Genomic DNA, 15880 nt, shown 5'->3' with positions numbered 1-15880 from the left:
GCAGAAAATACACAATTGAAAACATGGAACACAATTTCATTACTGCCACAAAAGAGAGTAAGTTGATTATGAACTGCTATAGTGAACCAGGATAGAATAAATGATCAATAACTACAGGGAGCAGAGTATGGTAATCAAGCAACAGTAGTCCAATTATGGTATGTTTTCACTCACAAGCGGGTGTAGTAAGCTTTTCAGTGTGAAGAAGCAGATTTCACAGAGCTTCATTGTCAAGGACCATGCACCATCAGCATTCTCAACGAGCTGATGAATAGATTGTGTGGCATTGTAGGGTCCACCACAACGTCAGAAACCTTCGGTGAGGGAAAAACTAAGTGTCAACATCACTATCTGGGTACTCCTTCCTGAGTACGGTGCCAATACCAGAATGGCAGAATCATTTCATCCTCCCAGATGAAATGAAATCCTTTGGTAAATAAAATACATACATTGCACACTGTTTGTATCCAGTTGTTAGTCAACCCAGGAATTAGAACAGGAAAAAAAGATTATGCACACAGCTCTTTTCAAAATTTTAAGGGTAGCCGATACATATATACTACCAAACAGAACACATCAGGTTGAATCGTGCCACTTTGCTTGACACGAAGTGAACCACTTAACCACTGATGTGACAACAATTTACTCAACAGTTATATATCAGTACACAACATATTTTTTTTTCTAATGTATCCTAGCAAATACTATCAAAGGGTTGCAGTAGAACAAACGATAAGTTGACTTCAAAGCCAAACTTGAATTACACCAATTAACCAACAAGTTTCCATATCCATAGAACAGTAGTACCATTCCAGCTCTAGCTAGCATTATTAAGTGTAACCAACAACCAACAAAGACCTCCAAGTAAGGCAGCGCAAAGTATATCAAAGTAGAGCTCCACATTTGCTGGTAAGCAAGACAACAAGCCAATCATATCAGCAAGCAAACTCAGAAATGACAAACTAAATGCACATTTTCCATCGGCAGTTGTAACCCGGCATAAAATAGCAGGTCAAACATCATCTCACACAATGAACGCTAACGCTAAACCAAAGATAAAAATAGGGTGTGGAACAAAAAGATCTACATGTTTAGGAGGACACACTATCTCCTACAGGTAAAAAATGCCCAGATCTACGAGTAAAGAACCCTACAATTGCACCAAAGACCCAAATTCTCACCATTCCCAAGAAGATGGGAGCATACCTTGGAGGCAATCGCAGTTTTCGACCTCCTTGCGGACGACGTGCATGGAATCGATGAGCTCGGCGCCCTCGTTGTAGACGTGTAGTGCTCAGACAGCCCAGTTGATTCCACCCGCAACAGATTGGTGGAAGACGAAGTTGTCGGGGTTGAACCGTGGAAGCCGGAAGATCTGGCTGTAGGCCGCCCAGCCGCCGATCAATGACACCGTCGAGAAATCGTAGAACCTACTGAGGTTCCTAGTCGCTGCGCAGCGGCGGCTGCTGAGGTCAAGCGCGCTGACGAAACGGAAGAAGTCGGAGACGCCCGTCTCCGCCACGGAATCGGCGATGAGCTCCTGGAACTCCTGCCTCGTTTCTGACCCCGGCTCGATGACGTCTTCAATCAAAGACGTTGGACATCAGGTTCATCACGGAGCCGAAAACGGCGAGCCTGACGCGGACTGGGCGCCCAGAGAGCGCACCGATCGAGGTGGTCGACGAGCTCCTAGATGCCGCGGCTAGCGCCGAGCCGCCGGCAAGTAAAGAGCAGTCTGCTTGTCAAGGTGCGCCATGTGCATCACTGCTTCCACAGCAGGCTAGAGATCGGCAGCCACGCCATTGAGATGGTCTTGGTGGCGGAGGACGTCGGCTTTTGTCCGCCACCCACCGGGAGGAGATTTCGCCGTCCTTCTTCTGGAACGCCTCGTTCCTTCGTGCCCCGCATCCGGAGACAACAGGTCGTCGTGCCGAGCCGCAGCGACATGATGGTTTCCGAGCCTCAACAACTTGGCCCCGATCTGGTTCTTGCATTGGCCTCTCCCGGCCATGGATGTGCAGGATCTCCCTTGCATTTGCTCATTCAGGTTGCGTGCCCTGGGCCAGGATGCGCAGCGGCGAAGGGAGATCTCAACCGGAGGAGGAGGAGGGGGGGTGTGGAAGCGCCGGGGTTCATGGGGATTGGGGAGGCCAGGTGGAAGGAAGATTCCGGATAAGGGGAAGTGGACGAAGGTGGGGACGGCGACGACACATGGAGTACTACTACAGTACTATGTTACTACTACTCTACTAGTACTACCAATCACCGTGTACAAGAATGTGCACATGTTGAACTGTAGTAAAGTACTTCATTTGGTACTGATACTGTACGTGTCAACGAGTTGAGACCCGCTCGGATGAACGCGGTACACGGTTATGTGCAGGCCCGAACAAATTCACTACACGTTAGAACCTGATTATTTTTAACCCGATCGGGCCAGCAGCAGGTTAAAATCTCCCAGGGCAGACTGGTTTCTTCGACCGCACGACACCGCCACGTCGACAACCACCTCAGCATCTGTGGGGGCAGGCTTTCTTCCCCCACACGGCACAGCCACGTGGACAGGAGAACGGAAATCCATTTAAATCCCACAGATCCCCACGCAGACGCACGCCTCGCTATCCCTCGCCGTAGTCCTCGCCGTCGCCGCCGCTCCGAAACCCTCCCCACCGCTTCCGCTCCGCCCCCATCCGACAAATCATCCAAAATTCCTCCTCCAACTCTAAGCCTCGGGACGCATCGACCGCTACAGCGCTATCGGAGCCCCGGATGGCGCCGCCCCCTCCTTCTCCGCCGCCCCCGTCTCCCCCCCCGGCGCCGGCGCCGCCATCTTCACGGTGGGACACGCCGGTGCCGCAGTGGGTGATACTGTGGAGGGTCCCACGAGTATATCCGGCCGACGTGCCCTCCAAGGGATCGGAGTTCTCCCTCGCTCTCGCGGCTCCGCCACGGATCAGCTCCCTCTCCCTCGCGGCGCCACCTCATCTATCCAGTGCCTACCTCACGGCGGCGCCACCGCAGATCTCCGCCCATGGACGCTTCCTCTCCGGCGACCTCGGCCCGTTCGCCCCCTTCGTCCTAGCGGCGGACGCTTCTGGGGTCATCCTCGTGCACGCCTACTCCGCCCGTGTCCTGTTCGACCACAGCGGCAGCGGCAGCAACAGCGGCAGCGGCAGCGGCAGCGGGGGCCCGTTCGTCGCCGGCGACAAGGGTGGTTCCCGCATAGGTCCCTGCCTCTACGTGATTGACACGTTCTCTGCGGCGGCGGATTTCCTGCCCGACCGCAACACCAACCCCGGGCTGACCAACTTCGCTCTTGTCGTGCACAATCACGAAGGGGTCGTCGCGCGTAGTTACTCAGTCATGGAACTGGTTCTCGAGGCTGACAGTAATAAGGCACAGCTTTGGGAATTCAGTTCTGCTTCCGGAGTATGGTCTATGAAGACACTCACATGCCCCATCCACTTACCATGGAACAGTAACATTTCATTCGTTTTTTGAGGGCAAGATTTGGTGGGTCGACTTGTGCCGCGGGTTGCTGTCTTGTGATTTCAGTGCTGAGGGAGAAGAAGAGCTCAGTATGACGCTACTTCCAGATGGCTTGCATGCAGAGGAGGTTGAAACTCTTTCTAGTGTTTGCGTCAGCGAGGGCAAGATCACATACGTGGCTGTATCTGGACATCCTGGGGGATTACCTTCTGAGGGCAATGTTCTCGTCTGGATTTGTACAGTGACTCCTATGTCAGTCATTTGGGACACGATATGCCATGCTCTTGGTCTGCAGAGGGGAGCTCCACCAGTGATCAGTGTGCTTGACCGGCAAGATGCCAGCGTGCTCTACTTCTTTATGCAGCAACACCTAGTGGGATTCCACCTCACAAGAAGACTGGTAAAACATTCTTGCATCTGTGGCCATCAGGGGGGCACTTCTCGAATGGTTCTCTCCATGGGAACCCCTTCCAATTGCTCCAACACAAGGTGATACGAATTTCGAAATTCTACGTTGTTCTTGTTGTTTATTATTTTGCACTTCTTGTTTATTGCTTGGAAGTGCGTTTTGCTGCATTGCGTACACCTCGTGCTCATGTTGTGTTTGTTGCAGTGTACTAGCGTCATTCTCTGCAACTGCAACTGCAATAGGACTCGTATGCAACATTATTTGTACTAGGCACTAGGACTGAGATGGCATAATGGATATTATCTCGTGCATTTTTTTTGTTTTTCTAAAGAAGCTTCCGTTATGTTAAATGTTCACACAAATTGAGAAGTCACTGTATGTCTGTATAATACTGAAACTCCTGCGCAAAGTTGTGGCATGTCGTATTAGTAGTGGCACTCAACTTGCCTTTACTCAAAACTGTGCTAAATTGGAGTACACAGTATGTGATTAGTTCTTGTTTGCTCCTTGTTTGGTTTGTGATTATTAGGATTCAATAGATTTTTATTACTAGTACGCAACATTATCATAAGTCATCTTAGCAACATTAATTTGGGGGGTATGGAAACCAATCACCAGTTCTAATTATGACTTCACCTCCAGCCACTGCAGGGGAAGAAGATAAGGAACAGCATATTGTATATGCTGGGATTACAACAGCGGCCGAAGCAGCCCTGGAGCTGTTTGAGGCTCGAATGGATTCGATCCAAGATGGACCACCGGCTCATGTTGTGGTTCCACCGGTTCATGTTGTGGTTTGTCAAGTGAAGAACGCGGACTCAGGGAGCGGACCCCCGTCCAACACAGAAGACTGACAGCCTTGTCGTCGAACAGTACCGAAGAGTTGTTTGACTCCTCTCCTCTTAGAGTAGTGGCACATTGAGCGATTGCCAATCTCATGAAGTTTGGTTTGTGATGCTAGTCGGTTCGAAGTACTCAAAACATTGAAGCATGCATTATGGATGGAAAACCTTCTAAATTCTCATCTTGTCGACTGAGTAGGTAAATTTTGATTGACTCGATGGTAACTTTAGTTAGGGCGTGCCTTCGGATGATTGATCATACCGTGCCTCATTGGTTCGCAGCCAATCTTAACCAAGCCAAAAACTCCGTTTTGTTTGGTTTGTACCAAAAAAATTGTCTTGCCAAATTACTTTTTTTATTCGTCTTGCCAAATTACCTAGTTTAATGTTAAGATGCAACTTGGATAGCAAACCAAACAAATGCTAGTCATTTGCGAAAAATTTTGGCAATGGCCAATTCTTGCCATTATATTCAACTCGTTGCATTAAATGTGGAGACCACGGTGTTATGGTCTTGTGGAAGGGGTACACGGTATAGACGGATAGACCGGCTTGTCTAGTTGTCTCCCCGATGAACGGTACTAGGTCGGCAGCTTTCCCCGGCTACGTCCGCATGTAGATGTAGTACAGCCGAGGCCGCCGACGAGAAGAGCACCGCGCGCGTACGTCGGTCAGTGGCATCACGATTCACAAACCAACACGACTTCACGCGCGCGTGAAATGGGACCGTCGTATCGCTGAGGCTTGCAATTGGCATTGCGGCCACACTCGATCGTGCTCTCGTCCCCAGACGCGGTGCGCGCCGTCTCCGTTCGGGACAAACGCCGACGCTATGGAGTGTGGAAGTACCTGCACACTACTGCGCAATGCGCACCGTGGTGAGCATCCTGTGCATGTTAGACTCTAAAAACTGATTGTGAACTTAGCCAACATGATCACCTCTTCTAGGAGCAAGTTTAATATTATAGCCAACTACTCGTTTCAAATCATCTATAATCAATTTAGTAGCTAACTCATATAATCTTTATCTATAAACATGCACTACATAATTTATACTTGGTCCCACATGTTATACACACATATATCTTGGAGTCTGTACCGCAATTAGCTATAAATATATAACCCGCTACTTTTCTCTCTTCTCTTTTATCTTCTCGACAGTTGGCTTTAGCTTAGATTAACTATATAGCTGCCTAGATTTTAGCTTAAATTGTTACATGGGTTAACTAACAAAAGTTATACGTGGTTGCAAACCTCAAATTAAAATGATGAAATGATGTGATACTGAATCATCCATATACTAAATATATTGTTGTATTTATATTTAGGAAAAAGTACGAATTACCTCCGGACTATCGTAGTCGTCCGAATTACTCCCTGAACCACAAAACCAAACATTATTCACCCCCAACTACGTAAACCGGACAAATTACCCTCCTCGACCCAATCCGCGGTGGTTTTGGTCTACGTGGCAGTCAAGTCAACAATTTATTTATTAAAAAATAGGTGGCCCGTCTGTCAGTCTCTCTCTCTTTTATCTCTCACTCTCTCTCTCCACCTGAGGACGGTATAGTTGGCCATAAGGCCCGAGGCCCGAAGGCCCGGCCCACGGCACGCCTTTTTGGCCCGGCCCAAGCACGGCACGGCCCGACTTGGGTCGGGCCCGTGCTGGCCCGGCCCGACCGTCGGGCCGTGCCTGGGCCTCCCCACCGGCACGCTGGGCTGGCCCAGCACGGTCGGGCCGGCCCGGCACGATGGGCCGGCAGGCCAGGCCCGGTACATAAAGTATGGGGACTAAAAATAGACATATAAACGTAACTGTCTAAAGAATAGGGACCTTAAATAGACTTATTTTAGCTATTTATATACCCCAGCCCAAAGAAGAGGGAGGTAAAATAGACTTTTTGTAGCTGTACATATGTCACAGCCCAATAGGAGGGAGGAAATTTAGACTTATTCTGAGGAAAAGCACGACGGCCCATCGTGCCTTCGGGCCGGCCCGGCACGGCCCGAGGCGTGTTGGGCCGTGCCTGGGCCGTTAGTGCGGCACGTGGGCTGGCACGGCACGGCCCGGTGCATCGGTCGGGCCGTGCCGGCCCGACAAGCCTCGGCCCAGGCACTGCCGGGCCTGGGCCGTGCCGTGCCGGGCGGCCCACATGGCCAACTATAGAGGACGGCGATGGCGGAGGCAGCGGCGCGCGGAGGAGGCGGCGGCGGCGGCGGAGGAGGCGAGGGGGCAGAGAGGCGAGCGCGGCGGAGAGGCGAGCGGTGGGGGCGGAGGCAGCGAGTGCGCGGAGGAGGCGGCGGAGGAGGCGAGGGGGCGGAGAGGCGAGCGGTGGGGGCGGAGGCCGCGAGCGCGCGGAGGAGGCAGCGGCGAGGCGAGGCGGCGGCGGCGGCGGCGAGGGGGCGGAGAGGCGAGCGCCGCGGCGAGGCGAGCGGCGGGGGTGGAGGCGGCGGCGGCGAGGCAGGGCGGCGCAGGGGCGGGCGCGAGCGGCCGCTGGGTGCTCTCTCTCTCTCTCTCCAGTCGCTCTCTCTCCCCGGATGCCGCCCAGCCACAGCGAGCGCCACCGTCGTCCGGGGCAGCGCGTAGTCCGCGCCGCGGAACATAGTCGCCTCACTCTCCGCGACGACCCTCGCCGCCCCCATGGGCCTCTCCCCCGCCGAGGGGAAGCCGGCCTGGACAGACGAACGGTCCGCGGCAGGCAGGCGGCAGGCGGCGCGAGACAAGGGGAAGGAGGAGCCCGTCACCCTGCCTCCGCTCCCTCCGGCTGCCGTCCTCGGATCCTCGCCTGCCGCCCGCACCCGCCTCCGCCCTCGCCGGCGGCCGTCGTCGGCTCCTCACCCGCCGCCTGCGGCCGCCTCCACGTCCGCCCTCCGCCCTCGGCCGCATACTCAGAACTCGGAACTCACCAGTGCATGCACTTGTTCGATCTGCTTGATTCACATGCTCCTTGCTCAATTTGGGTTCCATTAGTTGATCAAACACCTGAGAAATTTATGGATTTACTAACGAATTCGTATGATCTTTTGTGAATTGTGATAATGTTCTTTCGATCAGGAAGCTGGCAATGCATTAAGGTTCGTAATCCATTTCATAATATTGTTTCGTACGATGATCGTGTTGTTCTTGCTGAGAAATCGAGATGGATGAAGCTGACATGGGCCATTCTTGGTGGCGTGCAGATGCCGGCGTTCATGGGATGCGAGAGCGTCGAGATCGAGGTCGGCTTCTCGACAGCGCCGGCGGAGAACTACGGCGGCGGCGGCGGCGGCTTGCAGGCGAGCGTGGAGCAGGTCTTCTCCGAGGACTTCTTCCAGCCCGGCCGACGGCGCCTCCACGTCGCTGCTCCGCACGCTGACGCCCATGATGGCCTCGTCGTCCGCCACGCCATCGCCTCGAGAACTCGCGGCGCAAGTGGCGACGACGACGACGTCGTCGTCCTGGCTCCATCCGCGCCCGCCGGCGCCGCACCACTTGTCGCCGTTCTCTCGCCACGGCGGCGTCGGCGGCCTCCACTTCCCGAGCGCCGAGGCCCGCCGATTGCTAGAGAGAGAGAGAGGCAGAGAAGGAGAGAAAAAAAAAAGATGACAGGTGGGCCCACCGGTTTTATTTGTTTTTGCTGACTGTATCGCCACGTGTGTGCCACGTAGGCTGAAAACCGCTTAGAATCGAGTTAGGGTGATAATTTATCTGGTTTTAAGAGTTTGGGTGTTAAATGTCCGGTATTGTAGTTTATGAGGGTAAATCGTACTACCGCAATAGTTCAGGGGGTAATTCGTACTAATAGTCTAATGATCTAATTTAAAATTAGTGATCGTCCATATATTAGTAGACAGATACGTCTAAAACCACATCAACAATCATAATTTCTATAATTATAAAAGAAGTGATTAGACATATCTTACGTAATTGCGCATATATAATATAAACAAGAGACGATTGGGTATATCTTCCTCTTCCACTAATTGCTATGATATGCATGATGCTGACCACACATTTCACTCTACAGCATTATCCATCGAGCCGCAAGTGAGCTCTCTCATCTGATAGATGGCACCCCTAATCCCTAATCTTGGCTTCGCCCTTGGCTGGCTTATACGGAGTAGTTTCATGAAGCCATTGAATTCACATTGATCTGGTATTATTTTTATTTCTTTTCATTATTCTTTAGAGCAGGTACCATAATAGACTATAAGTCAGCTAGAAGCTTATGTGTGGAGGAGATAAGAGAGGAGAGAGAAGATAAGCGGACTGCAGATTTGTAACCAGTTACAGCACGAACTCTAAAAAACCATATATGTATGGGGGTGTTTGGGAGAGAGTAGGGACTTATTGTTTTGTGAGAGGGATTAAAGTTTAGTCCCTAGTTTCCAAACACCCCCTATGACATGTGGGACCAATGATTAGGCACAAGAACCAAGAAAATTTATGAGAGAGACATGTGGACCATATATTTATAGTTAAGAGCTAACCTCTATATGAGTTGGCTAAAAATTAGACTGTAAAGATCTATGCAGTCAACGGTTGGCTATATTAGCCCTTACTAGCGTCTGACAACTGACATCGATCAGGCTCTCATCTTAGTGTTTTCTGGGTTTACCAACAGATAATTCAACGGCATATGCTGATATCCAGCCCCGAAATCAAATACTCCCAGCCCAGGTGCCCAACGCGATTGAAAAAAGGGTTGATTGAATCCATGTCATTATAATTTTATAGGTATTAGAGATATGCCATTGCATACCTCTTCAGTGCATTTTTTATTTCTTTGGGACCAAAATGCCCTTTCGTCTTCTTCTCTCGCTAGCACCGCTGTCTTTCCGCCGGCGACGTCGCCGCCGAGCGTGGACCCCGGCCGGCTCCCGTGGGGTTGTATCGGTAGATGGGGAGGAGGAGGGACGCCATCGCGCCGGCGGCAAAGCTGCGGAGGTTGTCGGGCTAGCCGCGGCTATCGGGGACAATGGAGCTCGGCGAGGAAGCACGGGGACGATGGAGCTCCGCCGGCATTCCTGCCGCCGCGCCACTCACTCCCCCGCTCCTGTTGCTCGCGCCGCTGGCTGCGCAGCTGCTGTCGCTCGCCGCGTCGCGTTGCTGCTGCTGCTGCCACCGCGGCTGCCGCCGCCGCCGGGCCGCGCCGCTGCTGCGGCCGCCGCTCGCCGTCGGGCCTGCTCCTGCTGCTGCCGCACGCCGCGTCGCGTTGCTGCTGCTGCTGCCACCGCGGCCGCCGCCGCCGCCGGGCCACGCCACGCCTCTGCTGCTGCCGCCGCTCTCCACCGCGTCGCGCAGGGCCGCGCTGCTCGTGCTGCTGCTCGTGTTGCCGCCGCCGCCGGGCCACGCCGCGCGGCTGCTGCCGCCGCTATGCTCGCCGCCGCTGCCGCCGACGCACCGCTGAGACCTGAGAAGGAAGAGAGGAGGAAGGAGAAAGGGGAAGAAGGAAGAAGAGGGAAAAGGGGCATTTTGGTCCAATTATTTTTAGAAATGCATCCAAGGGATAAGGAGTGACATCTTTTCAATGTGTGAAATTATAATGGCATATTTTCAAATAGTAAATAGTAATGGTATATTTTAAAACCGACAAATTTTTAATGACATGTATCTAATTAATCCTTGAAAAAATTAGACACTCCTGTCCAACAGGCACTCTCTCCCTTCTCTCTCTGTGTTTCTCTTCCTCTCCACTTCGTCCGTTTCCAAGGACGGGATCTGGAGCGGCGGCGGCGGCGGCGGGGGGCAAGCTAAGGCCCGGAGCGGCGACGGCGGTGGGGAGCGCGTCCGGAGCACCTCCGGCGGCGGCACGGCGTACGAGCCCGGCATTGTGACAGACGACATCATGGTGGCGATGTGGATCAGGCGACATCAGAGGCGTGGAACCTGCGCGCGTCGGTGATCGAGGCGCATGACCTGCGGGTGCCGGCGCCGTCGCCTGGGCTGCCGTTCGATGTGCGTGTCAAGATAAAGATCGGGTTCCAGTCGGCGAGGACGCAGCGGTCGGTGGCGAGCACGAGCAGCGGCTCGGCGTTCGCCTGGGAGTGGGAGGAGGACCTCATGTTCGTCGTGTCCGAGCCGCTCGACGAGAGCCTAATCGTGCTCGTCAAGGACCGCACCATGATCAAGGAGCCAGCTCGTCGGGGGGCACGTCCGACATCGGCATTGCTCCCGGCGGTCCGGGCGGTGGCCCGCCGGGGTTCTACTCCGGCCGGCTTCACCTCCGACACTGCCTAGAAGGAGGCGGCGCACGTGTGCAGCGAGTACCGGCCGACGGCGAAGCAGCAGTGGAAGCCGCCGGTGGGCGTGCTGGAGCTCGGCATCATCGGGGCGTGTGGGCTGCTGTCGACGAAGACGAAGGGCGGCGCCAAATACTCGACGGACGCCTACTGCGTGGCCAAGTACGGCAAGAAGTGGGTGCGGAAGCGCACCGTCACCGACAGTCCGACAGCCTCAACCCGCGGTGGAACGAGCAGTGCACGTGGCAGGTGTACGACCCGTGCACGGTGCTCACGGTGGCGGGTGTTCGCCGACGACGGAGATGAGCGGCAGGACTACCGCATCCGGAAGGTGCGGGTGCACGTGTGCAGAGTTACGAGACGGCGTTGACGGGGGTGCAGATACACGGCGTCGTACCCGCTGCTCGTAATCCTCGATGTAAAGTGCCTTGATGATGTGATTAAACTCTTGTACTAGTATCTGGAATAGAAATTTGATTCTGTTGATTAAGCATACTATGTGCCATGCGCAATGTGTTGTTTAGCCAGACAGCTTGATTATTTCTGTGCGTCTAATTGAATTCACTAGATCAGAATGAAAAGGAATTTTATTTCTGCGCGTCGTACCCGCTGCTCGTGCTGCTCCGCTCGCCGCTCGGGGCTCAAGAAGATGGAGGAGGTGCAGCTCGCCGTGCGGTTCTCGTCGCCGGCGCACCTACACCTCGTCGCTGCTGCCGCAGATGCACTACCTCCGCCCGATCGGCGTCGCGCAGCAGGAGACGCTCCGGGCCGCCACCGTGCGCCTCGTCGCCGCGAGGCTGGAGCGCTCCGAGACGCCGCTGGGGCGGGAGGTGGTGCGCCACATGCTAGACGTCGACGCTCACACGTGGAGCGTGCGCCGCGCCAAGGGGAATTGGTTCCGCATCTTGGGGGTGCTCACCTGGGCCGTCGGGCTTGCCCGGTGGCGCAGCTCGTCCACCACCGTGCTCGTACACGTCCTCTACCAGTCTACCTCGTCCTCGTCTGGTATCCGGAGCTGGTCGTGCCCACGGCGTCGCTGTACGCCTGTACGTCTTCCTCATCGGCATATGGTAGTACAGGTTCCGGTCGCGTGACCCCGCCGGCATGGACACAGAGCCCAACGGGAGAATTTAACTATTTGCTACTGTTAGGTTTGTCAATTATCTAAATACCCCTCTTAGATTTACACTTAATTTTTTGCCATTGAAGAGAGACAACTTTTTTTTTGCCACTTTTGCATGTGGCATACCAACGAGGATGTCCTGTCATCTTCTTCCTCCTTCACCTACTCTCTATCTTCTCTTCCCCTTCTCTCTCACCTCCGGCCATCTTCGTCAGTGGTGAGAGGATGATTAGTTGGGGGGGGGGGGAGGGGATCGATGCGATGGTGGGGACATCGGTGGCGAAGCAATTAGCGAGGGGTTGATGAGGAGACCGCTAGAGAAGGCCGTGGTGGCGGGGTCACGACGATGGTGTTCGCCGCGGCGGGGGTGGTACTTCTCGTGTGCGGCACGTCGCTATGCTGCTCAGCGCTGGCAGCGGCCAAGAAACTCCTCAGCGGCAGGGTCTCCATCGAGGAGCTGTGCGGTGGCGATGACGAGGAGTGAGACCTGTTCGACGGGGAGTGGGTGTGGGAGGCATGCCCCTTCCTCAAAGTCGGCTTTTGCTGCTCCAAGAACGGCCGCCCCGACGACTCCATAGCGCTGGCGCCCCTCCCGCTGCGATCTCCCCAGGTTGGTTGCTTCCTCTTCTTCGATCAATTTCTACTTCTTCCTCTCATCTACTATCATGCTTGCATTAATTCCATTGTTGGATTGGGGTGGCTTAGTTTGGAGGTTTAGATAGAAATCGATTCTAAATGTCTACTTTCTGCGAGCTTGAGGAAGACCTATGCAGAAACATCTTCACTGAGATCTCTTGGTGCAATCCAAACATCTAGAACATTGCAGAGATGGTGATTGATGACGGGGCAGCCTCGTTGGCGTGCCACGTATGCAAAAGTGGCAAAAAATTAAGAAATTGTTTCTCTCTAATGGAAAAAAAATTAAGTGCAAATTTAAGAGGGGTATTTGAATAATTGACAAACCTAAAAGTGGCAAATAGTTAAATTCCCCGAGCCCGGCGACCTAGAGGAGGAGTTCAACACCGTGCCGCCGTTGTCGCTTGGGCCCTCGCCCCTCCGCCGCTGCCGCAGCTCTAGATCCTGCCCCCTGGAGATGGCTAGAGAGAAGAGAAACAGAGAGGGAAGGTAGAGAGAGGGAGGAGGAAGAAGGATAGAGAGGGGATGACATATTGGCCCATATGTTAATGGGCGCACAATTTTTTTAATGATGAATGGGGTCATATATGTTTTTGATTCTAGTGCCACATAAGCGTCACATCAACACCATAGACCAGATCAATGCTGTCACGTAGGCGAAACCACTCTTCAAAACCACGAATGGAGTAAAATTACACCGGTTTTAATAGTTGGGGGGGTCGAGATATCCGTTATTGCGGTTTAAGAACACAGATTCAGTCACTAGTTAAGGGAGTCAAAGTGGACTTATTGCAATATCTGCAGAGGTCCACTAGAGCATGTGTGTGCATGCATGCAAGGGCCCATGCTTAAACTATTTCTTTTGTTATAAAGTATTTATTTTTATCTGATTATAATATTATATTTACCACAATTAATTTTTTAATAAAATGTTACATGATTATATTCTGACAAAAAATATGTGCTGCAATTAAACCTTTGTGTTGCATTCAATTTTTTTTCAACTAGCAAAATGCCCGTATATTACAACGGGTAAATACAATTTTAATTATACATATGTATATTCTGAGTATTCCTCATTAATAAGTAGTCAACACAACAACATTTCAAACACGGTGAATGTGTATGGAGCATAAAGTCCCTTCAGATCGATTGATGTATGCTAGAAAATTGAATCATCTATTGTGCAACGAAGATGCTCGATGTATAGCCGGGTCTCTTTCAACCACCTTCCTCACCAAGCTATCAATCACAAGGAAGTCTAGGTTTCCAAGCAACCACCTAGGATTAGCAAGTCTCCAAGCGACCCCAATGTCCAAGCTTAGACGACGAGCCCCGGTCCACCAGTGAAGCTTGTTCTACCATGCAACCTCCTAGAAGATAGCTCGGATTCCACTAAATTACCTCTTTCCTTGTGGAGGTGAGGAAAACCTTCACAAACTTCCCGCAACTCACCACACACTTGGGGGCTCACCGGGCGACGCCTTGCCGTCTAGGAGGCTTAACCTCCAAGAGTAACAAACACAATGAAAACTTGCTTGCTATGAACTCAAGTGCTCAAAGATTTGAGTAAAGCTCACTAGCTCTCAACTTATGTTCTTAAACTCTCTCTCAACCCCAAATCCCTTCTCTTCTCAAATCCTCTTCTCTAATCTCACTCACAAAGAGTTCTACCACAAAGGTAGGATATTGGGGAGTGGCTCTTTGGTTTTGGATGGTTCTAATCTTGCCCAAAGTCAGCAACCATGGATAGAGGGGGTGGAGGGATTTAAATACCCGAGCTCTTCAAAAACTAGTCGTTACATACAACTTTGCACAGTCCTAGAGTATCCGGGTCCCATGCCCGGAGTCTCCTGGACGCCCTAAAACCTAGCCGTTAGGCTCAGGTTAGTATAGGCCCGGAGTCTCCTGGATTTGGCCCGAGTCTCCAGGAAGCCCTTTCGGGTGCCCGAGGTTCAATTTTGGAGCCTCCTGGAAGCCTCGGCATGAACAGGCCTGGAGTCTCCTGGCCACCTAACAACACCAGAGGAAAAAACCATAACTTCTTACTTCGGAGCCCGATTTCAACAAACTTAGGCTTTATGGAAAGCTTATTGAAAGGGCTACCCGACCCCACCAAGAACAAATTCTAAAACCACTCATAGGATAGGCTAAAACTTGGGTCTCTCTCAAGTAGCACTTGCATAGGTTACTTTAAGCACCGAGACATAAACAAACACATCAACGTTGCATTCCTCATAATAGTACGAGATTCATATACCCAATTGCAAATAGAAAAGCTATACCAATAGGAATACCTTCACACCATTCTCTTTCTTCACTTCGAGGGTTGTCAACATCAAAGTCGTTTCACCATTGGGACATTCTCATACAACTCAACAAGCACATTAGTCCCAGATCAATTATACCTTTGCCTTGATCAATGCCCTTCTTGATTATCAACGAATCAAATATTCTTGATCTTTGGCTTTGCATCTTCCATTTCTCAAATGATTGATACAGATAATCCATAGTTTCAAATGGCCTCGCACGATCCGTCACGACAATGTCTTCACTCGCCCTTCTCCACCGGATTTGGTTCATCGGTGCCAAGTCCCTTGCTTGCCCTTCACCAATGCATGGTCCATCGTAGCCGAGCTTCCCTTGCGCTTCACCGTCTTGCCATAGTTAGCCACTTCATACCTAGATCTTCAATCTCTTCTCTTTGGTTCTCATCAACCGATAAACTCCATCTTCTAGCTTCTCACACCATTTTCATTTTCATCTCAATCTTCAATCATGGTATTTATCTTCTTCAACATGTCCATCAACTCATGATGGGATCTCACCAAGCATTCTCATCATCGGCATTTGACTCTTGTTGATTCCCGATATGTGAGGTATCATCTTTCTTGTCATCAATCCACAATCCGATCACTTGATCCTCGCATATGAGTCGTCAACCTTTTTGCTTGATGCCGGAACATAACTATCATCACAAACTCATACAAAGGTTAGTTCCAACAACCATTGTCATTAATCACCAAAACACCAACACAATGTTAGGAGCACGGGGTTGGCGAGAGCTTGGGCGGATCGGGTGAGGAGAAAGGAGAAGAGAGGAAGGAGATAATGAGGATGACATGTGGGCCTTCAAGGATGATTTTGTAATTTGGT

At 52.1% G+C, this 15880-nt stretch overlaps 1 protein-coding gene, 1 long non-coding RNA gene and 1 pseudogene across 2 annotated transcripts; all 3 read left to right on the top strand.

Moving 5' to 3' along the window:
- Positions 1-2610: 2610 nt before the first annotated feature.
- On the top strand, positions 2611-4996 carry LOC4347209 (uncharacterized). Its single transcript, XM_015755900.3, has 2 exons — positions 2611-3978; positions 4541-4996. Exon 1 carries the CDS (start codon positions 2770-2772, stop codon positions 3499-3501), a length of 732 nt encoding a protein of 243 aa, XP_015611386.1. The 5' UTR covers positions 2611-2769; the 3' UTR covers positions 3502-3978; positions 4541-4996.
- A 2016-nt stretch (positions 4997-7012) lies between these two features.
- LOC107278889 (uncharacterized) lies at positions 7013-8461 on the top strand. Its single transcript, XR_001539798.3, has 2 exons — positions 7013-7818; positions 7924-8461. It is a non-coding gene; the product is annotated as an uncharacterized lncRNA (long non-coding RNA).
- A 2019-nt stretch (positions 8462-10480) lies between these two features.
- Positions 10481-12099, top strand: LOC107278544 (protein QUIRKY-like; annotated as a pseudogene).
- The last annotated feature ends 3781 nt before the right edge of the window (positions 12100-15880 follow it).

Source organism: Oryza sativa, chromosome 9, assembly GCF_034140825.1.
Source record: "Oryza sativa Japonica Group chromosome 9, ASM3414082v1".
In the NCBI taxonomy this organism is placed as follows: domain Eukaryota; kingdom Viridiplantae; phylum Streptophyta; class Magnoliopsida; order Poales; family Poaceae; genus Oryza; species Oryza sativa.
The sequence above is the reverse complement of the archived record's forward strand: the minus strand, read 5'-3'. Positions and strand labels throughout refer to the sequence as shown.

What these genes read in the sequence shown, in the direction of transcription:
- LOC4347209 (XM_015755900.3), top strand. Translation starts at nt 2,770, where the DNA reads ATGGCGCCGCCCCCTCCTTCTCCGCCGCCCCCGTCTCCCCCCCCGGCG.